The 23,065-nt window shown below is 53.5% G+C and overlaps 1 protein-coding gene across 4 annotated transcripts; it reads left to right on the top strand.

Moving 5' to 3' along the window:
• Positions 1-26: 26 nt before the first annotated feature.
• GART (phosphoribosylglycinamide formyltransferase, phosphoribosylglycinamide synthetase, phosphoribosylaminoimidazole synthetase) lies at positions 27-22,619 on the top strand. 4 transcript variants are annotated; one of them, XM_084872024.1, is made up of 22 exons: positions 27-129; positions 2,808-2,979; positions 5,530-5,625; positions 6,350-6,524; positions 7,347-7,458; positions 7,770-7,838; positions 8,281-8,406; positions 8,679-8,766; positions 8,938-9,023; positions 9,589-9,757; positions 10,668-10,899; positions 12,416-12,510; positions 13,063-13,172; positions 13,475-13,673; positions 14,697-14,948; positions 15,374-15,526; positions 18,132-18,338; positions 19,065-19,199; positions 19,472-19,602; positions 20,286-20,427; positions 21,404-21,519; positions 21,605-22,619. In XM_084872024.1, exons 2-22 carry the CDS (start codon positions 2,835-2,837, stop codon positions 21,794-21,796), a joined length of 3,030 nt encoding a protein of 1,009 aa, XP_084728150.1. In that variant the 5' UTR covers positions 27-129; positions 2,808-2,834; the 3' UTR covers positions 21,797-22,619. The 4 variants fall into 4 exon arrangements, with proteins under 4 accessions (XP_084728150.1, XP_084728149.1, XP_084728148.1 ...); XM_084872023.1 differs by having other exon boundaries at positions 66-157; XM_084872022.1 differs by having other exon boundaries at positions 72-152.
• Positions 22,620-23,065: the final 446 nt, after the last annotated feature.

Raw genomic sequence — 23,065 nt, 5'->3', positions numbered from 1 at the left:
GGGTGGGCGGGGCCCGGGAGGTGGGCGGGGCCCCAGCGGCGCGGGCCGCGCTCTCCCTCGGCCCACTTCCGGCGCGGCGCGCAGCGAGCGTGTGTGAGTGCGGCGTGCGGACCTGGTCGCCCTGCGTCGGTGCGCGAGCCCCTCCGCCTTCTGTAATGTACTCTCCGCCGCGTCTCGTGGGGGTCTCGTGTCAGGAGTGGCATGGCGCTCGGGGGGCAGGGGCCGGGCGGGAGGGCTCCTCACCTGAGTTGTAAATGCGGGGTTGGGGGGCCTGGGGTGTCTGCTCTCCCCCTCTCACTGAGGCTGCCCTCGGCGCTGCCTCGGCCTCTCAGGCCCAGGCCGCTGCTGTTCGCAGGCTGTGCGGGGTTGGCCTCCTGAGTTGCCTTTTGTTGTTGCTGTGCACCCATCGTCTCTGGCGGACCGGTGCACTTTTGCACGTGCTTCCTACTCTGTTCCTCCCCGAGGCCATCCCGGGCTTCCCCGGCTCCCTGTCTGGTTCTGTTCCTCCTTTAGGCATCCCGGGCCCAGAAGGTCAGGTCCGCGAGGTGACTGCTAGAAAGGGACACTTTCACCCCAGACCGAGGCTCTGTGGCTGAGGCCTCCTGGCCCCGCCTGGTGTGGGCTCTTCCCCTCTTACTCAGACTAAATGCAAAGCTGTGTTTGTGTCACACATTTCCATCCACGTGGCACATCTGTGGTTCCCATCGAACTACAATCGCTTTCCCCTCTCGGGAGCGATAATTCAGAAGTTTTTTCCTAGTCAGATTTTCAGTGATTACCATCTCAGTTGTTCCAGTGTCTGATGGAACATGGCTTGTGTTGCAATCCTGGGGCCACCCCCTCTAACCCTGTGACCTTCAGCAAGTTACGAACCTACCTAATACCTCACTTTTTTTTTTTTTTTTAAAGTATATCTTTATTGATTTCAGAGAGGAAGGGAGAAGGAGAGAGAGAGAGAGAGAGAGAGAGAGAAACATCGATGATGAGAGTGAATCCTGGATCATCTGCCTCCAGCACGCCCCCTAAGGGGTTGAGCCTACAAACCAGGCATGTGCCCTTGAACTGAATCAAACTCAGGCAGGTGGCTCTATCCACTGAGCCAAACCAGCCAGGGCTAATCCCTCCCTTTCTTATCTGTACAGCAGGAGTGGGAGTAGTATCTACCTAATAGACTTATGAAGATTAATTCATGATAACCATTTGGAATACAGCATCAAATTAGATTTCTTTTTTCTTTTTTAATATTTTATTGATTTTCCACAGAGAGGAAGGAACAGGGATAGAGAGCTAGAAACGTAGATGAGAGAGAAACATCGACCAGCTGCCTCCTGCACACCCTCCTACTGGGCATATGCTCGCAACCAATGTACTTGCCCTTGACCGAAGACCAACGCTCTATCCACTGAGCCAAACTGGTTTGGCTAGATTTCGTTTTCAATCCTCACCTGAGGATATTTTCCCATTGGTTTTTAGAGACAGTGGGAATATGATAGAGACACGTCCTTTAGTGCAGCTGAGCCACGTGGGGGAAGCGAACCCATGATCCTTCAGTGTGCAGGCGTGCACTAACCACTGAGCAAAACCGGGCATAGATTTTTTTACTTTAATGTGTAGTCCTACTATCAAGTAAGAATAAATTAAAAGATTGCAGTTTTCTTTTTCCTGTTATCAGTTTGTTTTCTACATAATTAAGTGCCTCTGGAAATTAGTACATTAATGTGACAAATTATTTGAGGGGTGTGGGTTTTTTTGTTTTTTTGTTTTTTTTTTTTTTTCTTGTTGAAATTTATTTCTATCCCTAAAGTATTAATTTAGATAAAAGTAGGTAATAAAATATAGCAAGGTGGCATTTACTACTGCTGAATGTCAGAAATTATGCTCATTGTTTATATAAATGTTATTTCAGTTCATTCTTGTAAGGCAAGTTTCCGTCCATCTTTTAAAATGTGAAGAAATTGAAGTACAAATAGAGCTTATCCAAGATCCCACTGCTAACTTCAGCTGAGAGATAGCTGTTGTGCTGAGAATCAAATGCCAGAGCTAATGTGAGATGTGTTCAAATTTGATTTTTGCCATCATCTCTGCGAATTTTCTGACATATCGCACTCACTACTTAAGTCAGGGGTCAGCAAACCATGGCCCCTGTGCCAGTCCTTCCTGTCACCTGTTTTTATACAGCCACTAAATAAGAATAGTTTTCACATCATCAAGCGGGTGAAAAAGATGAAAGGAAGCACGTTTTTGCGGCACATGTGAAGTATAAAGTTCACGTTGCCATGTCTATGCCTAAAGCTGCTGAAACGCAGCCTGGTTCTGCTTTACAGACCCCTGACCTTCCTACGGCCTCTGCCGGGCGCTCCCGGACAGCCCCAGTCACTGCCCGCAGTGCCGGCCGCCTTCCTGCGGGCAGAACTCGGCGGCTGGGACAGACCGCGGCCCCCAAAGGCTGTTGTCCAGATTTACAAACAGTTACTTTAAATTCTGGTCTGGACACCAGGATTCATGTTTCCCTGAGGTGGGGTGATTACTCTAGCTTCCAGATGCAAAGCCTACAGAAGGGCTATTGTTCGCGGGAGTTTTGTTGTTTTTTAATCAACTCAGGAGTCATGTTGGCATTTCACTCCTTAACGTGGCTCTCCAGCCGGCCTGCCTCAGTTTTAAAGCCCTCCTTAGCATCCTAGGAATGCAGCTGTATTTCTTAACTTGGGAACCCTAATGTTCCACGGAGGAGTGGGGGTGGACATCGTACTTCGGAAACGTGATTTCCAAAGCGTGTGCCTCCTGACGTGTCCCTGCTCTTCCCGCAGCTGCTTTCCCGCCGGCGTCCCCAGACCATGGCCGCCCGGGTGCTCGTCGTGGGCAGCGGGGGCCGAGAGCACACGCTGGCCTGGAGCCTGGCGCGGTCTCCCCACGTCAGGCAGGTGTTGGTCGCCCCCGGAAATGCAGGCACTGCCGGCTCCGAGAAGATTTCAAACGCCGGTAAGCATGTGTTCACGTGGGGAGCGGTACTTAATAATTATAAATGGTAAACCGTCCGCTACATCTGTGCTTTGTAAGGTCAGTTGCTATTCAGATTTGAATGCTTTCTTTCGCCTTAAAACTTGTGTGATGGTTTGAATACTTGCCATCTATTGCAAATCTAGGGTGTTCTGTTGTTTGAAGTGTAGCATTTCCTTATCTTAAATTATTTTAAACCTTATGAAGCACATCCTTTAAACTCACAAGTGCCTAATATAGGTTAAAGACATTTTAATGTATTTTTTTGGCCTTGAAAAGTTGAGCAATGTCCCCCACCCACTCCCGCTGGCATGGCTCAGTGGTTGACCTATGAACCCGAAGGTCACAGTTCAGTTCCCAGTCAGGGCACATGCCTGGGTTGCTGGACTTGATCCCCAATAGGGGGCATGCAGTAGGCAGTCAATCAACGATTCTCTCTCATCATTGATGTTTCTGTCTCTCTCTATCTCTCCATTCTTCTCTGAAATCAATTTTTTTAAATATATATTTTATTGATTTTTTTTTTACAGAGAGGAAGGGAGAAGGATAGTGAGTTAGAAACATTGATCAGCTGCCTCTTGCACACCCTCTACTGGGGATGTGCCCGCAACCAAGGTACATGCCCTTGACTGGAATTGAACCCGAGACCCTTCAGTCCGCAGGCCGATGCTCTATCCACTGAGCCAAACCTGTTTCGGCTGAAGTCGATTTTTTTTTAAAAGTTGAATGATGCTATTAAGTATAAATTCTGACAGTTCTAGCTCCATAATAGATCTCAAGCTTATGTCTTCAACCAGTTAAAAATGACCAGTTCGCCAAAATCGGTTTGGCTCAGTGGATAGAGCATCGGCCTGCGGAATGAAAGGTCCTGGGTTCGATTCTGGTCAAGGGCATGTAACTTGGTTGCGGGGGGTGTGCAGGAGGCAGCTGATCGATGTTTCTAACTCTCTATCCCTCTCTCTTCCTCTCAGTAAAAAAATCAATATATATTTCAAAAATATATATATCGGGGGTGGGGGAGGGAATGACCACTTCTTAGGTAACATTAAACTCTTCTGTGGCTTCCCATAGGGCTCCCCAATGTTCCTCACAAGCCCCTGGGACCTGGCCTCTGCCTGCCTCTCCAACCTCATCTTTTCTGCCTTTTGCGTCCTTTCCCTGCCCTTGCAGGCAGTCCTGCCGTTTTCCCAAGCACAGCTGCCTTGGTCTTTGACTGGCTCCTCTGTCCAGTCCCAGCCTACATGTTCCTAAAGTTCCAGATAAACATGCTCACCCATTTTATGTTTCCAATTGTGAGCCACTGTCTGTGTTTACTTTTACTTTCCTGTTGTCTGTCTTCTATCCTCATTTCCTCCCTAGAACCTAAGCCTTTGGCTATAAGCCCCATGAGGGCAAGGAACCTGCCTGTCTGGTTTCGCACTGTGCACCAGGCCTAGTCCCCCATGTGGCACACGGTGTGTACGGAGAGGACCGTGACCAGCCAGCCGCAGACGGGGAAAAGATGGTTGCGTGCACAGGACTGCAAATAAGATGGAAGGATAATAAGAAATGCCTGCTTCCCGGGACCTTGGGTCGGGGTGAGATTCTGTGTCTGCTTGCTCTGGAACTGGCACGTTTCCTCTAGAAGCAGCTGCTGTCCTGCAGGCAGGTGACCTCTCAGCCCATCATGAGGCCGCTGCCGCTTGCAGAGGCAGGTTAGGTGTGCCCCTTCCTCCTGCCGCCTTCTGCTCTGCTGAGGTCATGGCTTCGCTCAGCCCAGGGTGTCTGCAGCTGCTCGCCCAGCGTGCCTGGTCCTGTACCGGCCGCGCTGTGCGGGCTCACCACACCAGCTGCCAGGGCGGTAGTCCAGGTGCCAGAAGCGGGAGCAGCTAGAGAAGCAGCCTGACTTAGTGCATGATGGGCCTCCATCCGCAGAGACAGGTGGCCATGCCCCCAGTCTTAAATCATTCCCTTCCCGGTTTAAACAGCTCTTCACGAGGAGACCCCCCTGGCTCCACCAGGATAGCACCCCAGTTCACCTCACACCAAATGTGCCTACTTGGTTCACAACTGGGGCTTTTCTCCCTAAGTATTTGTTACCCAGCATCCCCCAGTGGACTAGAAGCATCCCACGTGTAGGGGCCTGTTTGTGTTCACACTTCACCAGTGGCGGGCAGCACCCGCACACGGGTCCTCAGCACATCTGAACGGGTGAGGTGTGCAGACCATTTCTGAGTACACCCTGGGGTACACAGCACATCCTAACGGGTGGGGTTTGAAGACCATTTCTGAGTACATCCTGCAACACACGTTTGTTGACTATGCAGTCAACACTTGTGACACAAGCACCATAGTTGAGAAGGTACTTGGGACGCTTCCTGGTCTTGCATGTCTAATGCTGCAGTGACCGCAGAGAACTACGCCTTGCTGGTCCCGGCTGTCCTGGGAGGAACATCTGCACCCAGTGAATGGGCAGGACAGCATTAGCTCTAAGTTGCAGACGGCAGTACCTTAAAGAAGTCTGTAACGCAGTGTTTGTCTCTCTGTTCGCAGCCATCTCCATCAGCGACCACAGTGCCCTCGCTCAGTTCTGCAAAGATGAGAAGATTGAATTCGTCGTTGTTGGACCAGAGGCACCTCTGGCTGCTGGTGAGTGTTTTTGTTTATGGTCACTGACTGTCCCGTGCCCACGGAGCTGGGGAGCATCGAATCCAGCTCGCTTTAGAGATGAGAATTCTAGTGAGAGATGGCATTGGAAAAAGGATCCCCCCGTCTTGAAATTTATGGGTATAGGTGGATTTTTCCTCAGGCAGCAGAAATGTGATGAATGAGAAGTGAAATTCACAGGCACAGGAAACATTTACATGTTTTTATACATTCCTATTTAGTGATCCATGTATTTCAATATAACATAACTTCGGGATTTGAGTCACGTTTGTAGCATTTTTGTTCCTGTTCTGTAGACCAGTGTTTCCCAACCTTCTTTCATGATGAGAATCACCTGGTGGAGTTGTTAAAACACAGATTCCTGAATCCCAACTAAGAAGTGCTAAACTAGAATTTTTGGGAACATATAGGTAAAATTGTATACTTAACTAGTCCTCTAACACAGATGTTATATACAGAGCACTAAGTTAGGTACGCAATTTTACCTATATGTTCTCAAAAATTCTAGTTTAGCACTTCTTAGTTGGGATTCAGGAATCTGTGTTTTAACAACTCCACCAGGTGATTCTCATCATGAGAGAAGGTTGGGAAACACTGCTGTAGACAACATGAAAACCTTGTTGCCCTGTCGCCATGGAGCTTCCATGTGACCCCAGGCCTTGAGGGTGGAGAGGGCCTGGCTCAGGGGGTGTTCTTTCCCTCGCAGGGATGGTCGGGGACCTGGCGGCGGCAGGCGTGCGGTGCTTTGGCCCCACAGCACAAGCAGCTCAGCTAGAGTCCAGCAAAAGGTTCGCCAAGGAGTTCATGGACCGGCATGGCATCCCAACCGCCCGGTGGAGGGCCTTCACCGAGCTGGAGGAGGCCCGCAGCTTCATCCTGAGGTGGGAGGCCGTGGCAGGCACAGGAGATAATGGGGGAGGGGCTCGTTCTATTTCCGTTGTCTTTTTCCAACATCAGAAGAAAATGGGATTGATTCTCTGCACGTGTAGTAGATCCTGCAACTTTGCCGAAAGGTGAACTTATTATTTATAACTGAATAGTTTCTGGTGGGAGAGGTGAACTTGGTTTTGCAGTCATGCACTCCTTTCATAGCCTGGTTTATGTACACCGAGCATGTCAAACTGGCGGCCGGCGGGCCCATCCTCGGTGTATACAGTGACAACTTAAGAGAGAAAGGGTAGGACATTTAAATAAATAACCAGAGCAGGGAGCCTTGTTCCGCCACCACTCTTGGGCATAAAATCCATGTTCTTTCCCAGGAGCCAGGTGCCTGGGGTACAAGGACTCGGTGACTTAGTGTCCTTTCAGCTCTCCTCTCCCTCAGCAGAAGGAACTCCCTGGGAGGAATGTCCATGTGGCCGTGCTCATTGCTCAGACACAGCCACATCTTCTACTTGGATGAGTGTCCGGTCACTGCTTTGTCTCTGAAAGATGCTTCCATACCTGGTTTACAGCTGCTTCATTCGTCCAGTGATTGCATCAGCATGATCTCACCATAAGCGGAGGGGGAGGGGAGGAATTATGGGTGCCATGTGGTCACAACCAGAAAGGGCGGCATAAGCAGACGGAAGTACGGAATGGTGTCAGTGTGATCAGTAATTCCTGCTTGCTCTCGCTGCTGAAGCACATCATTACGGAATCCCAGAGCAGCTTCATTTCCCGTGTAAGGTGTGTGGGTGTTGAGGGTTAACCTGTCTCCACAGCGCAGACTTCCCTGCTCTGGTCGTGAAGGCCAGCGGCCTGGCCGCCGGGAAGGGGGTGATCGTGGCAGCGAGCAGAGAAGAGGCCTGCAGAGCCGTGCAGGACATCATGCAGGTAGGGGGCTCCTGGAAACTGTTCCCACAGCCAGTTAGCTGCTTGGAACAAGGGGGACTAGAAGGTCAAGCTTAATTGTGCTGGGAGGGCTCTGCCCTCCACGCCGGGACGTGTTGGTGGCTCCAAGGTCAGCGGAGGCTTGACCCTATAGCCGCTCCCTACGGAAACATTCCTGGATCCCTTGGAGGCTTTCAGAACAGGAAAGGGAAATGACAACGCAGGCATTGGTCTAGGTACAAACGGTAGGAAGTAACAGCCAATTAGTAAATGTTGAAAGCTTACAACTTTTGTGCTTTCTAATCTACAATAAGGATAAAGCCTTTGGAGCAGCGGGAGAAACGGTTGTCATTGAAGAGCTGCTGGAAGGAGAAGAGGTTTCTGTAAGTATGTTCATCCTCCGGACCCTCATAGAGTATGGGAGCTAGGTCACCTGACGGCCGGGCCCCCACACACTGGGTGAATTCCGGGTGTATCATCGGAAAGCATAGACCCAGCAGGAACAAAGGGGTGCGTTTCTGTAGTGTTGGGGATGTGAGTGAAAAGGGGTTCACCCTCTTTACTCCTCCCCCGTTCTCATAAGGGACTTGGCCTGGTATCGGGTGAGATTTAAAGGGGAAGGTTGGAACACTGTGCTCTGAGAGGAGCTTCATTTTGTACCTGACCCGACTATGTACGAAGCTTAGGGTTGTTTTTTAACTCGTTTTACTTTGAAAAAGAGCTTCAAAGGAAAGTTAGGGTCCACGCTCCCCGTGTTAAGGAACTTTGTGCTCCCGAGTGTGAGGTGAGGTGAGGTGAGTGGACTGTTCTCTGTCTTCTGTGCAGTGTCTGTGCTTCACCGATGGGCGGACCGTGGCTCCCATGCCCCCCGCGCAGGACCACAAGCGGCTGCTGGAGGGAGACCGAGGCCCCAACACAGGGGGCATGGGGGCCTGCTGCCCCGCCCCGCAGGTGTGTGTTGGCTCCACGGAAGCCGGGGGGGGGGGGGGGGGGGGGTGTCTTCCCGAAGGGCTCTGAGCAGTGTTCTGCTGATGACGGTCATTTTTAACTCAGGTGACACCTTTCCTGTTTCGTAAGAATAATGCTAGGTACCGACTTGATAGGGCCAGTAGTGGGGGGTTAAAGGTTTATGAATTTAAAGTAATAATTTTCATTGTCCCATGTGGCATGGCTTACAAGATGACGTTGTAAATATCAGTTACATTGGCTTGCTTCTCGCCCAGGTCTCTAAGGATTTGCTGCTGAAGATTAAAAATGCCATCCTTCAGCGGACAGTGGACGGCATGCAGCAGGAGGGGACGCCGTACACAGGTGCGCGGTGCGCACTGGGGGTGCTCTCAGGCCGCGCAGGCCCCTGTTTCCTCCTTCACCGCCTCCGTGGGCCCCGGGGGAGGGGCAGTGGGCCCCTGTGCCTTTGAGTGTGAGGAGCTGGGTCTCAGTCTCGGGCGCAGTGTTCATTGTAGACTTCCCCTCGGAACGCAGGTGTTCTCTACGCGGGCGTGATGCTGACCAGGGATGGCCCAAAGGTTCTGGAGTTTAACTGCCGTTTCGGGGACCCAGAGTGCCAGGTGGGCAATGGTTACAGGTAACACCAAGCATGGCTTTGGAGAAGGTGTGAGTTCTTTTAATCCTGGAACTTAGGAGCCTTGATATCACTGCCTTTGAGAAATACAGTTGACTCAGAACAACACAGGTTTGAACTGTGTGAGTCCACTTACATGCAGATTTTTAAAGATAAACGCACAGTCAGCCCTCCCTGTACTGGGGTTTGAATCTGTAGAATCAACAACCTCAGGTCCAAACAGCACTTGGAGCGCATGGGTGCGAGTCCGCGGAGCAGGGCCTGGCTGTGTGCTCTGATCCCGCCGTCTCCTATGAGGGACTGGAGCAGCACAGGCTGTTCAGTCTGCGGCGGGGTCCTGGGACCAATGTCCTGTGGACAGCAGGGACGGCTGTGGTTAGGTTTTGGGGCGTCATAAACCACATGCGGGTTTTCGAGGAGGGGTCGGGGCCCTCGCTCTGTGCTCGTCCACATTCGTGGGCCAGCTGGGTGTGCGGGTTTGCTGAAAAGCCAGTGAACGGGTGTCTGAGAGTAAAGCTCCTCCTGTTGCCATGTGGATCGTGTTTTTGCAGGTGATCCTCCCGCTTCTTAAGAGCGATCTCTACGAGGTGATTCAGTCCACCCTGGATGGCCTGCTCTGCGCAGCTCCGCCCGTTTGGCTTGAAAACCAGGCGGCCATCACCGTCGTCATGGCTAGTCAGGGGTATCCCGGAGACTATGCCAAGGGCGTAGAGATAACAGGTGAGCCTGGAGGCAGGATGTTCGCCATCAGAAACCTTCCAGGGCTCTGCTCATAGCCATGTGGCTTGTGGGTGGGTGCTCAGATACCCGGAAGTACTGTGTCTGAAGACAGTCCGTTTTCCTCTCTGGGCAGGGAAGACTTAGGCCTGGTCCTGCGCCGGGAAGATAATGGGGCTCTGAGGGTTAGGAGAACATTAGTGTGAGCTACACCATGAGATGAGTGTCACACGTGTGATCTCGGAAGGACCGTTAATGGATCCCCCTTTGTACTGCTCCCTGTCGTCTCCTGAGGCAGAATCCCAGCGCCTTCATTGCAGTGACCCTTTTGGTTGTTTTAAAAAGAAAGCAAGCACCTTTACTTGGGTAGCTGTGATGAGAGAGAGATTCCTTTACCTTTTTCTTTTTTTAATATATTTTATTGATTTTTTACAGAGAGGAAGAGAGAGGGATAGAGAGTTAGAAATATCGATGAGAGAAAATCATCGATCAGCTGCCTCTTGTACAACCCCTATTGGGGATATGCCTGCAACCAAAGTACATGCCCCTGACCAGAATCAAACCTGAGACCTTTCAGTCCGCAGGCTGATGCTCTGTCCACTGAGCCAAACCGGTTTTGGCAGATTCCTTTACTTTTAAGTAAAAGATGTGATCAGATTTTGATTTGCATTTAGTTTGAATCAAAACAATTTACAACACTAGTCAAATAAAATGGAAAAAAACTTCCTGGTAGTTTTCAGACTCTTCTTGGTAGAAGTGTCTGTTTACTATTATATTGCATTAATGCCATCCTGATAGTATTCTTAAAGTGAAATAAAGATTTTATTTCAAAGAAAACTTGTGGAAATGACAGTGCGCTCAGCATGTAGAACGTTCTCACTGCAGCTACTGAGTCCAATGTGCTGTCCCACAGGCGTCGCCGAGGCCCAGGCTTTGGGGCTGGAGGTGTTCCAGGCAGGCACAGCCCTGAAAGACGGCAAAGTGGTGACCAGCGGAGGGCGAGTCCTCACGGTGACCGCCATCCGGGACACACTCGTCGCAGCCCTCGAAGCAGCCAAGCAAGGACTGGCTGCTATAAAGTTTGAGGGCGCCGTCTATAGGAAGGACATCGGCGGCCGCGCCATAGCGTTCCTCCCGCAGCCCAGGTAACGTCCTGCGGGGTGGGCAGCAGAGGGTAGACAGACCCACTGACCTGAGCTCGGGCATCCCGTGCTCTCCCTGTGGGCCGATCAGATTTTGATTTGTATTTGTAAATCAAAAATTTGCAACACTAGTCAAATGAAATGGAAAGTGCTTCCTGGGAGTTCCCTCTGGAAAGTCCAGTAAAGTAACAGTGATGTGGAGGACTTTTTTCACATTGTCCACTTTATATACTGTCATTTGTTATTCCTCAGGAAAGCTAGTGAAGACATTCTTATTCCGTGAATTATCATGTATTTGAGTGTGACTGTCTGCTTATATCATTATTCCTGGTTTTGTGCTGGATTCAAAATGGAACTATTGGTCGTTTATTTTTGTGTCTTAATTTGGTGAAACTATGCACTTGAGCAGCCTCCTCTGTCCCTGCATTTCCATCTGTCAGTGAACGGACTCTCACCCTTACCGATTCGCTTATTGACATGTGCAGCCATTTCTTTGTGAAAATCAATAAACTTCTCATCGCCAGCGTGGGTGTTTTTGCTTTCTTAACTGTATCAGTTACTATTCTTTTTGAGTTCAACGATGAGTAATAAGTTTTAGAACAAAATAAATGTTTAATAATTTAATTCAAACTATACTGCTACTTGTAGGCAAGTTTTTTTAAAGTTTAAATACTAGCTTACCATGATAAAAATTAATTTTTTTATTTTAAAATTAGTAGATTCTATGGAATGACTTATTTCAAGGGACTGCAATCTGGTTTTGTTTTGTTTTTGTTTTTATGAACTTTTTGAAAAATTTGTTTTTATTGATTTCAGAGAGAGAAAGGGAGAGAGAGCTAGTTCGAGTCCACAACCCAGGCATGTGCCCTCACTGGGAATAGAACCGAGGCCTGGTTCATGGGTTGGCGCTCAATCACTGAGCCACAGAGGCTGGGCAGGGACTGCAACCTACAGATGGTTTTTTAAACCAGTAGAACCAAATATATTCCTACCGCTGCACCTTTTTTAAAGCCTCACATGTTCTCCGTGTGTCTCTGCATCCCACGAGGCCCGCGTTCTCGTTTTTGTAAGGCTAGACCGCTGAACCCACAGTGCCACTCAAGGTTATTTCCACATGTGCCGCTCCACGTCGGCCTGACACAGGAGGAGCACCAAACACCACTGCCTCCTGCTCGTCCTGTTGCTTAGCTGTCTTCAGCGATCAGGAGACTTACAGTCTCTGTTATTGCCGTGAGAGCGGTTCATCTAAGGGTTTCCGGGTCCAGTTCTTAGAATGCTAATGGTTACTTTTGGGGCTTAGCTGTGAGGCTCCTTCCCTTCCCACACCAGCACTCAGAGAGGCTGTGGCCACTGTCGGCATCTCCCCTGTGGAGGCACTGAGGGAGGAATGAGTTAGGGCAGTCCCCCTGGCAGTGATGGCGCGGGCTCCCCCGGGGCAGTTCTCAGTTCACCCTCACGATCATCTCCCCCAACCGTTAGGTCACGGCCTCAGTTTGGTTTGGTTTTTCTGCTGCTTTAGGGGCCTGACGTACAAAGACTCGGGGGTCGACATTGCAGCTGGAAATCTGCTGGTCAAGCAAATTAAGCCCCTAGCCAAAGCCACCTCCAGACCAGGTGAGTCCGGCCCCATCCTTGGCTGGTCCGTTAGCTTTGGCAAGCTCTCTGGACTGACGGGCTTTGTAGTTTTCAAGGGGTAATGTTCGAAATCGATGCCCTGGAAGCCAGACAGGCACACAGTTTTCTGCTTTCTTATCTCATTGTCCCAGCCAGTTCAGCTCAGTGGGTGGAGCGTCGGCCTGCAGACTGAAGAGTCCCAGGTTCGATCCCCGGCCCTGGTTAGGGTATGTGCAGGAGGCAACCAGTCGATGTGTCTTTCTCACATTGTGGTTTCTCTCTCTGACTCGCCCCCTGCCTTCCACTTTTTCTAAAAAATCAGTGGAAAGACATTCTCTGGTGAGGGTGAACAAACAAAGAAAGGAAAACCATTTCTTGTTTGTGGTGTTAAACTCATTGAGATATGTCTGTCCCTTGAATGTTTAATTACTTCTCGATTGGGCTTTAAGCACATGCTACGCTCACGTTCTCTGGGCACGCATGGAGGTGTTCTGTGTACTAGCGTGCCCTGGTCCGTAGAAATGCACAGACTGATGAGTTTCCTTCCCTCAGGCTGCGATGTGGATCTGGGAGGTTTTGCTGGTCTTTTTGACCTGAAAGCAGCGGGGTACAGAGACCCTCTCCTGGTCAGTGGAACCGATGGCGTCGGCACGAAACTGAAGGTAATCAGACGCCTTTGTGAGCAGAGGGAATTCACGTATCTTCCCCTTTTGACATTCAAGCACTAAAGAGGACCATCCCAAACACAACCATTGGATAGGACCAAAGGATCTCCATGTTTTAGAACATAATGTTGAGGCTCTATCTGGATAGAAGGGTTATTTACCGGGGTACTTTGGACCAAGTAACACAGAATTTAGTGTTCTTCTGTCTTTATTGTTCAGAGCAGCTAGCCAGAAGCTGACAGTATTTGCGCCTCCGCTGCTAAATTGACGAGTTGTGATGATGTTTGTGCTGTTCCTAGATTGCCCAGCAGTGCGAGCAGCACGGCACCATCGGCCAGGACTTGGTTGCGATGTGCGTGAACGATATCCTGGCCCAGGGCGCAGAGCCCCTCTTCTTCCTCGACTACTTTTCCTGTGGGAACCTCGACGTGGGCACCGCTGCGGCCGTTGTCGCTGGCATCGCCGAAGCGTGCAGGAAAGCTGGGTGCGCCCTCCTCGGTATGAGCCCCCTAACATTACATGTCCTTCACTGTGAGTTAGCCGTGTACGAGTGGGATCGGTACCGATACAGCGAAGGAAAGAAGACCACGTATCACAAGATGAGGCCAGTAAAGTAGAAACGCTGCCCGGTGGGAGAGAGTGGCCCCTGGTGTCCTGACGCCAGGCGAGGGAGTTGCTAGTCCCACTCCACGGCCCCCACGGTGAACCCGGCCAGGTCACACTCCCCAGGGGCACCAGGTCCAAGGTGCCATTTCTATGTAAATGGCCAGTGCGCATGGCAGCAGCTCTTGCATCGAGTGTCTGCCCTCTGGTGGCCAGTGCACATCATAGTGACCAGTCAGACATTTAGCATTTCAGCCTTTTATATATATAGATTACGTAAATGTGTATGAGACTTGTGCAAAATGAATCCAGGTTGACCAAGGCACAAAGCTACCTCTTGGTATTACCATTTCTGTGGACAGGGCCCTTCCAGAAGCCAAAGTGGCCTTTGCAGCCATTTTTTAGGACAGCCTCTGTCTTGGAGTCAGAGTGACTAGACCCCGTGTTTGCACGATGTTATCCTGAAGTGGCCTATGGGTGCTTTTCAGGCCAGGGCGTTTGGCATTGGCGGGCTGCTTCACCGCTGTCTCGGCCTGTGTCGTCACCTAGAACAGCAGCCACCAGCCTTTCGGACCTCGTGGACCAGCAGTGGTCCACGGACCACCGGTTGGATACCGCTGGCCTGGAACATAGGTTGAGTGGCTGTGAAGATCAGCTACAGGGAAAGCATTGCCGGGACCAGACTGCTAGGACGTGACGTTTATTCCCGGAGCGGCATCTCCTGCAAGCGGTGTTAGGAGCCGCCTCGCCCTCTTTGGGAATTAGCGCCGTGTCCTCTGAAATGCTGCCCGTCACAGCCCGCAGAGGGCACTGAGGGGGTGTTTGGGATGACCGCGCGTGTCTAATTGTAGCTGGTGTCCCACGTCCCAGAGAGAAGCAGACATATCAGAGTCTCCTGTTCTTGTTTGTTCCCGCCAGGGGGGGAAACAGCGGAAATGCCGGGCATGTACGCCCCCGGGGAGTACGACCTGGCCGGCTTCGCCGTGGGCGCCGTGGAGCGCGACCAGCAGCTCCCTCGCCTGGAAAGCATCTCTGAAGGGGATGTTGTGATTGGAGTGGCGTCGTCTGGTCTCCACAGCAACGGGTTCAGCCTTGTGAGGAAGGTTGTAGCGAAATCTTCCCTCCGGTACTCCTCTCCGGCGCCCCCCGGCTGCGGCCTCCAGACCTTAGGTGAGTGCTCTCGTTGGAAACGCTGCTCGGAGACGTCTGAGCGCCACGGAGCTGGCGGCCTCTCTGGCTCAGCTGGAACAAGCGGTCTGACCTGCTTCTAGAACTGGTGTGCCTGCACGAAGCCACAGCATTCTCTCCTCCGTTCTCATTTCGTTGTCTTACGGTTTTTTAAGATCTGTATTGATTTCAGAGAGGAGAGAGAGAGAAACATCAGTGATGAGAGAATCATTGATCAGCTGACTTCTGCACGTCCCAACTGGGGATCGAGCGCACAACCCGGGCTTGTGGCCTGAATGGGAATTGAACCGTGACTCCTGGTTCTAGGTTGATGCTCAACCCACCGGCCGGAGCATTTGTTGTTGTTTTTTATGTTTAGTTTTCTATTTCTATTCACTGAGTTTCTGTCTTTTCTCTCCAATATCCAGGAGACTTACTTCTGACTCCGACCAGAATCTACAGCCACTCCCTGCTACCCGTGCTGCGTGCAGGCCACGTCAAGGCCTTCGCCCACATCACCGGCGGCGGGCTGCTGGAGAACATCCCGCGGGTCCTGCCCCCGAGCTGCGGGGCGGAGCTAGGTGAGCGCATTAGAGACGCCGCCGCTCGCTCGGAGCCGGTAGGAGCGGAGACGCCGGGGTCCTGTGGCTGGCTGGTGCCCGGGTGATTACACGTGGGACATTCTCATCCCTGCGGTGTCTGGGGAAGAGCAGGGCTGCCCTTTTACCTCTTCTGCTTACTGCCATGCTTGTGGAATCCCCTCGTGGGATTGTCTTACAGCAGGTGAGGTGCTGTTAGGTCCTCCGGGGTGGGTAGCCTCAAGCTCGGTCGTGTTGGACCCAGGGACATGCAGGGAGGGCAGGGGCAGCCCTGACTATCCTCTGCAGGGGTGAGGCCCGGACCAAGGTGTGCGGGAGGAGGCAGGGCTGAGTCATGGTGCCTCTGAGGGAGAGATGGCAGCATCCAGAACGCAGGAGGGCGAGTAGGTTTGGAGCAGGAGCTGAAATCCGTGTTTCAGCTCTTCAGGGTGCTCATTGCAAGGAGTCTGATCAGAAGGGAGGTCAGGTTGAGGGAAGGTGGGTGCTCGTGTGCAGGTAGTCGCCGCTGGCGCCAAGAGTGGAGAGCCAGACGTGGTCCTCAGTGCCTGGTCTCGGCAGAGGTGGGGTTACTGTAAGAGCCGTCGGGGGGTGAGCCCTGGAAAGGAATCAGCCCCGCGGGACGAGCGGGACCCGGTCAGCTGGGTCAGGTGCCGCGTAGCTCTAGGGTGCGGGCCGGATAGACCCACACATCTTGGGGTAAAATAGCAGCCTGACGGGGGAGAGAGACAAAGACCGTGACAGAGCACTGACTCAGAAACTGATTGGTCAAAGGAGAGGGAAATGACTTCTGCTCAGAGCAAGGTGAAGGACGGGGTGCCCCGTTTTTATAGGGGACAGAGACAGGCCGAGCACGTGGGCAGGCTGACCGCCCGCTGTGCACACTGGTCTGAGCTTGTCCGCCAGCTGTGCACACTGCTCTGAGTTCGTCCGCCAGCTGTGCACACTGCTCTGAGCTCGTCCGCCCGCTGTGCACACTGCTCTGAGCTCGTCCGCCCGCTGTGCACACTGCTCTGAGCTCGTCCACCCGCTGTGCACACTGCTCTGAGCTCGTCCGCCCGCTGTGCACACTGCTCTGAGCTCATCCGCCCGCTGTGCACACTGCTCTGAGGGTAGAAACGGATGCCCTTTCCCAGGGAAAGCCGGCGGGCTTAGTGACCTGCCAGGCCTGGGCTGGCGGCTTGCGGTGAGAGAGACACACGGAAGCCTTCAGGCTCAGAAACGGGACTGGGACGGCAAGCAGGACGGCGGAGAAGTTGCAGCGGGTTGTGTAATTTCCCGCCCAGAGAACGAGCATGCGTAGCTTTGGAACAGAGCAGAAAACCGTGAAGTGATGGGGCTGAGCGTGGGGGTGCGGAGCGCTGTGGGTGCAGGTGGGGAGACGTGCTGAGCCAGCCCTCGGTGGGAGCACATGTGAAGCTGGGAGAGTCCCAAGAGGCAGAATAGGTGCAGCGGAAGCGAGGGACCAGGAGCGTGAGCGAGAAGTCACTGGGATTGCGCCTCCCTGGAGGGGGGGGGGGGGGGGCATGGACCCCCTTCAGTAGCGGTACAGAGTGCAGGGGCCCTGAGTTACCGTAGTGGTTGAAGAGACCCTGGAGAGAGGTTGCCCAGTGAGGATAAGCAGAACCTGAAGTCATTCGGAGCAGTGGCGTGCTGGCGATGGAGCGGAGACTGGGCCTCCGGGGCGTCTGCCGTTCCTGCGGCGTCAGCCTCCCTTCCCGCCAGCTCCTAACGGCCGGTCGGCTGCTGCAAGGCGGGCCTAGCACCCACTGGCTGTAGGGACACGGTGCTCACCGCCTCAGGAACCTAACCTGCTGTAGCCATGCTCCTAAAAGCCGGTTTTGTTTTGTTTTAATTACGCAAATGTCTGTCCCAACACAAGGTCCCTGCTTCAGCCTCTGAGGTTTCCTCCAGGAACAAACTTTGACAACAGACTTACATAAGGAATTCTCGGCATTCAAGTTACTTGTCATTCATGACATGCTTGATCATTTGTAGGAACGAGGCTCTTAGCCTGTTGGTGTTTAAAAAAAAAAAAAAAATAGGAGGGAGGGGAAAAAATACATATATATATACATATATAAATAATTGACTTTTTTACAGAGAGGAAGGGAGAGGGATAGAAAGTTAGAAACATCATTGAGAGAGAATCATCAATCAGCTGCCTCCTGCACACCCTCTACTTGATATGTGCCCAAAACCAAGGTACAAGCCCTTGACTGGAATCGAACCTGGGACCCTTCAGTCCACAGGCTGATGCTCTATCCACTGAGTCAAACCGGTTAGGGCTGTTGGTCTTACTTTTATATAAATAAATACTTTGTAAATGTTTTGCTAAAATATCGTAGTTGGGTATAATCTATTTATCCTGCCGTTTACTGTGCCATCAATACTAACCTGTCATAATGGCATCGCCTTTAATGAGTGTCCATAAGACATCATGTTCCTCTATGTCGCTGCTGACTGACTGCTGATAGAATGGTGACCCTCATCGCAGCTGAAAGAGCAGGCTGTGGGGTCCCCTGGCCGTGAGCTCGCCTTCGTCCTCGGAGAGCCACGGTGATAATCTGACGCACTCGCCCGTTTGCAGATGCCCGGGCCTGGAGGGTGCCCGCCGTCTTCTCGTGGCTGCAGCGCGAAGGATGCCTGTCGGCCGAGGAGATGGCCAGGACCTTTAACTGCGGGCTCGGCGCTGCCCTCGTGGTGTCGCCGGACCTGGCGGAGCAGGTGCTGAGGGACGTTCGGCAGCACCAGGAGGAGGCCTGGCTGGTCGGCCGGGTGGTGGCCTGCCCTGAAGGTATCGCCCCTTATTTAGCTCTTCGGCGTGTGATCCTGAGTGTGCCTGTCATCTCTCTCTCTCTCTCTCTCTCTCTCTCTCTCTCTCTCTCTCTCACACACACACACACACACACACGCTGTCCGCCCACCTCTTCTCCGGCATCGCAGTGGCACGGGTAGCCTGACCGCAGCCACATGGTGACACCACCTGCCTCTTCGCTTCTGCCGCGGGGCCAGGCCTCCGGAGCAGCCACACACACACAGCCCGCCTGGGCCAGGGGGAGAGCGGTGGGGGGAGTGCCACTCCAGGGAGAGGAAGGTGTGCCCAAGTGCCATCTGAGGCCCAGGGCGTCCAGCCCCAGCTCCCCACCCTGGGCGCCGTTTCCTGCACAGCTCAGTGCTGGCTGCGCCTCCGCATCTGCACGCTGGTCCCGGGGCGCTTCCCCGGACCTTCCCCGGCCGCTCGGCTCCCACCCAAGCGGCCTGACCAGACTCTGCTTTTCCCGGGGCTTGGTCACCGGGTGTCACCCTGGCTCGGTCTCGTCCTTGCCACAGCCTCAGCTGCCGCGGGCAGTGTCCCCTGAGGAGGCTGTTATGAGGGAGTGGGGTTAAGTAATACAAGCTGTTACATTAGGCCTCCTCGCGCATCTTCAGAGTAAAATACAGCGTCTGAAGTGTTCACAGACCCTGTCTGTGCTCACTAAGTCATGGCTGTGCTTGCTTCTCTCCTGGTATGTGAATGAAGGTTCCCCCCGAATGAGAGTCCGGCACCTGCTGGACGCCCTGCAGCCGCGAGGGCCCGCGCTGCACAACGGCCCCGCGCCCGGGCCCCTCTCCGCCCCGGAGAAGGCCAGGGTGGCCGTCCTCATCTCCGGGACAGGTGAGCTGTGCTCCCCTTCCCTCCGCCCACCTTTCCCCAAAATAAACCCCAGGGGCGGGGTGACATGTCTGCAGCCCCCGGGGGTCCCGTCAGTGACGGGCTGACGAGGTGCCAGGTGGGGGCTAGACCACTTTGACGTTTCGTAAGTGTCTAACCACTGCCTACCCCTGGAACTGATGTGACACGGAATGGGAACTGGAATTGGAAAGGTGGGTGGTTTTAAGGGCACGTGTCTCTTTAAGAAGTGTGAGCTTGCTGTTTCTCCTCCTCAGGCTCGAACCTGCAGGCGCTGATAGACAGCACCCGGGAGCCGAGCAGCGCCGCCCACATCGTCCTGGTCATCTCCAACAAGGCCGCAGTGGCCGGGCTGGACCGAGCGGCCAGTGCGGGCATTCCCACCAGGGTAGGCCTCGGCGTGTCCCTCTGCGGCTGTTTACACCTGTCTTTCACGCCCACAGGCTCATGCACGGGGCCTGTGGATTTCTGGGTTGTGGTGGTGCTGGGCCGACCTTCCTGCTTCGTCCCGTCCATTCCCGACCTCTTTTTTATATTTTATTGATTTTTGCAGAGAGGAAGGGAGAGGGATAGAGAGTTAGAAACATCGATGAGAGAGAAACATCAATCAGCTGCCTCCGGCCGAAACCAGTTTAGCTCAGTGGTAGAGCGTTGGTCTGTGGACTGAAAGGTCCCGGGTTCGATTCCAGTCAGGGGCATGTACTTTGGTTACAGGCACATCCCCAGTAGGGGGTGTGCAAGAGGCAGCTGGTCGATGTTTCTCATCGACGTTTCTAGCTCTCTATCTCTCTCCCTTCCTCTCTGTAAAGAAATCAATAAAATATATTTTTTAAAAAAAAAAAATCAGCTGCCTCCTGCACAACCCCTACTGGGGATGTGCCTGCAACCAAGGTACATGCCCTTGACCAGAACCCAACCTGGGACCCTTTAGTCCGCAGGCTCTATCCACTGAGTCACGCTGGTTTCAGCTCCCTACCTCTTTCTATCAGCGCATCTTCTGTGGAAAGGCCAAATGTGGAACTGTTTGTGTCCTTCATTGAAACAGATCTGGCTTCTGTTTTTCTACACCAGGTGCTTAATCACAAGCTATATAAAAGCCGTGTCGAATTTGACGAGGCCATTGACCAGATCCTTGCAGAGTTCTCCGTGGATATCGTCTGTCTGGCAGGGTTCATGAGGATCTTGTCCGGCCCCTTCGTCAGGAAGTGGAATGGTGAGCAGGGCTGCCTGGCGCCGCGTTGAGAGGGCCAGGCAGGCCCAGTGGCGTGTGTACCTGACACTGACTGTGAGGCAGGTCACGGTTACTTCCTCCGCCTTAGCCCACAGAATGCCCGGGTGACTCAGGACCCTGCTGTCACCCGGTCCTTTTCTAACACCACACAGACAGCACTTCCTCTCTGAGCCATCTTCGGAGGAGCCTTTTACTTGTCTGGAGCGAGAGAGAGTGGCTCCCCCCACCCACTCCTCGGGGAGGCAGGCGCTGCTGGAGGTGGCAGGGCGGCCGTTGTGGCAGAAAACAAAACGCCTGGGGTCACTGCCTTTCCCCACGGACGTTCCCCTCGTCCTGCTGTGTGTTGTGCACACGTCTGAGCAGGAAATGCACTCTCTCTCCAAAGGGTTCACGTTTCCCTAAGACAGCGGTTCTCCACCTTCCTAACGCCCGGCCCTTTAACACAGCTCCTCATGCTTTGGTGACCCCCAACCATAACGTTATTTTTGTTGCTCCTTCATCACTGTCATTTTGCTACTGTTATGAATGGTAATATAAACATCTGACATGCAGGATGTCTTAGACAACCCCTGTGAATGAATCGTTCGACCCCCAAAGGGGCCATGACCCTCAGGTTGAGAGCCGCTGACCTAAGAGGACAGCGGGCACGCACGCCATGAGCAGGTGGGGCCTGTGGTGCTGAGGCGCAGGGCTGAGCCGGCATCGGCTGGTGGGCGTGCCGCTGGTCCCACTGGACACTGCGAGGGTTTGGTGTGTCTCCCTAGTGTGTGCCAGGGCCCACGGAGCGCCCGCCCCACCCCACCCCACCCCTGTCCAACCTCAGTCACTGTGGGTCCCTCGGCGAGTCCTCGGCCCTGCAGGGCAGGGACCTGGACCCAAGCCTGTGCTTCCCTTTGCCTTCTCTGTCTGACGGGGAAAACACCCTCCAGAGAAGCCCTCACCCTGTGCTCCCTCCCAGGGAGAATGCTCAACATCCACCCGTCCCTGCTGCCGGCCTTCAAGGGCGCCAACGCCCACGAGCAGGCCCTGGCCACCGGCGTCGCGCTGACAGGGTGCACCGTGCACTTCGTCGCTGTGAGTACGCCTCCCCCGCAGTGGCACGGGGTTTGGGGTGAGCGGTACCGGCCGGAACCGGTTCAGACGTGGCTTCCTTTTCCAGGAGGACGTGGATGCCGGGCGGATCATCTTACAGGAAGCTGTGCCGGTGAAGAGGGGCGACACCGTGGCCACCCTGTCCGAGAGGGTGAAGGTGGCGGAGCACAGGATCTTCCCCGCCGCCCTGCAGCTGGTGGCCAGCGGCGCCGTGCGGCTGGGCGAGGACGGTCAGCTCCGCTGGGCCCAGGAGGAGTGACGCCGCCTCCGGGAGGAGGGCGGCCGCTCCCACCAACGGTCCCGTGGTTTTATCACGTCTCACCCAGAGGCTCACCGTTTCCTTCTGGCCGTTTTTTAACAGACAGACTCCTTACAGGCAGGCTGGTGGCACCCCGGACATGGATGTGCTGCCTCCGGGGTCTGCAGGGTCACCGGTCACGGCCTTGTTCGGGATTCAGCTGGCCCTTCAGAATTCCTTCTACCCCACCCAGCTCTTCTTCCCTCCTCTTCGGGCCAACGTCACCTCGGAGGCTCCTGGGCCCGGCCAGCGGCCACACCCTCTCCTCAGCAGACTGGAGGCACAGAGGCTCGGCCATCCGCACTCGGTCCCTCGCTCAGGAGCTGTCGGCCCTCAGGGTCTGGAGCGTCGCTGGATGTTAAGCTAAACCCTGGCCTGTGACGTTCACAGAGGAACAATCTCATGCTTTAAAGGCAGAGGCCATGCCGAGAGGTACGTTAGACCAACGTAAGCTTCAGACCTCGGAGGTAAACTCCCAGCTCGCTCTGACGCGGCCGCCACTACAGGGACCCTGGCTCCGGGGGCACCGCCAATTCACGTCTTGGCACTGGAAGAACCAAAATGCGTGTGAACATGGGATTGTCAGGAACCGGACACACACCTGGGACAGCAGGGGCGCTGGGACAAGCAGCAGTCGGCCTGGCAGCCCCGCCTGTGATGCGTGTTACTTGAATGTGTTCATGGTACATACAGAGAACAGTCCTTTAAGCTATGACAGAGCCATAACCAAACGATAAAAACAGGTCAACATTTTACTGGCGTAATAAACAGACATTTTATTACAGATGTCTTTGTTTGTGTAAGCAGGAGAGACATCTCAGCCCCTGAGCACACTGTGTTCGGAGAGGAAGATAGGGAGACAGGGCTGGGGGGAGGGGTCTGCCATCAGTGAGCCCCGAGGTTACAGCAGTCAGAACGGATTCGGGTGAGTTCCAAACGTCCTCCAGAGGAATGTTACTCAAAGAGCGATTTCGGGTGCAGGTTCCCCGTCCGTTTTTTCTAGTTTTAAATCCTTCCCCAGGGATAAGTTTTCATTGACGTGAGAGAAACATCCATCGGTTGCTTCCTGTACACCTCCCACACACACCAGGGATTGAACTTGCAACCAGTATAGGCCCTGACTGGGAATCGAGACCACACCCTTTGGCACACGGATGCAATGATCCAACCGCCTGCGCCACCTGGTCAGGGCAATACTTGCCCACCTTTAACTGCTGTACAAACTTAAAT

The sequence above is a fragment of the Pipistrellus hanaki genome (genome assembly GCF_964339955.1).
Source record: "Pipistrellus hanaki genome assembly, chromosome: 2".
NCBI lineage: Eukaryota > Metazoa > Chordata > Mammalia > Chiroptera > Vespertilionidae > Pipistrellus > Pipistrellus hanaki.
The sequence above is the reverse complement of the archived record's forward strand: the minus strand, read 5'-3'. Positions and strand labels throughout refer to the sequence as shown.

What these genes read in the sequence shown, in the direction of transcription:
- GART (XM_084872025.1), top strand. Translation starts at nt 156, where the DNA reads ATGTACTCTCCGCCGCGTCTCGTGGGG. An exon ending in AGCTGGGTGCGCCCTCCTCG is followed by an intron (nt 13,674 to 14,696) that starts GTATGAGCCCCC and finishes TGTTCCCGCCAG; the next exon opens with GGGGGGAAACAGCGGAAATG. An exon ending in CGTCCTCATCTCCGGGACAG is followed by an intron (nt 19,200 to 19,471) that starts GTGAGCTGTGCT and finishes TCTCCTCCTCAG; the next exon opens with GCTCGAACCTGCAGGCGCTG.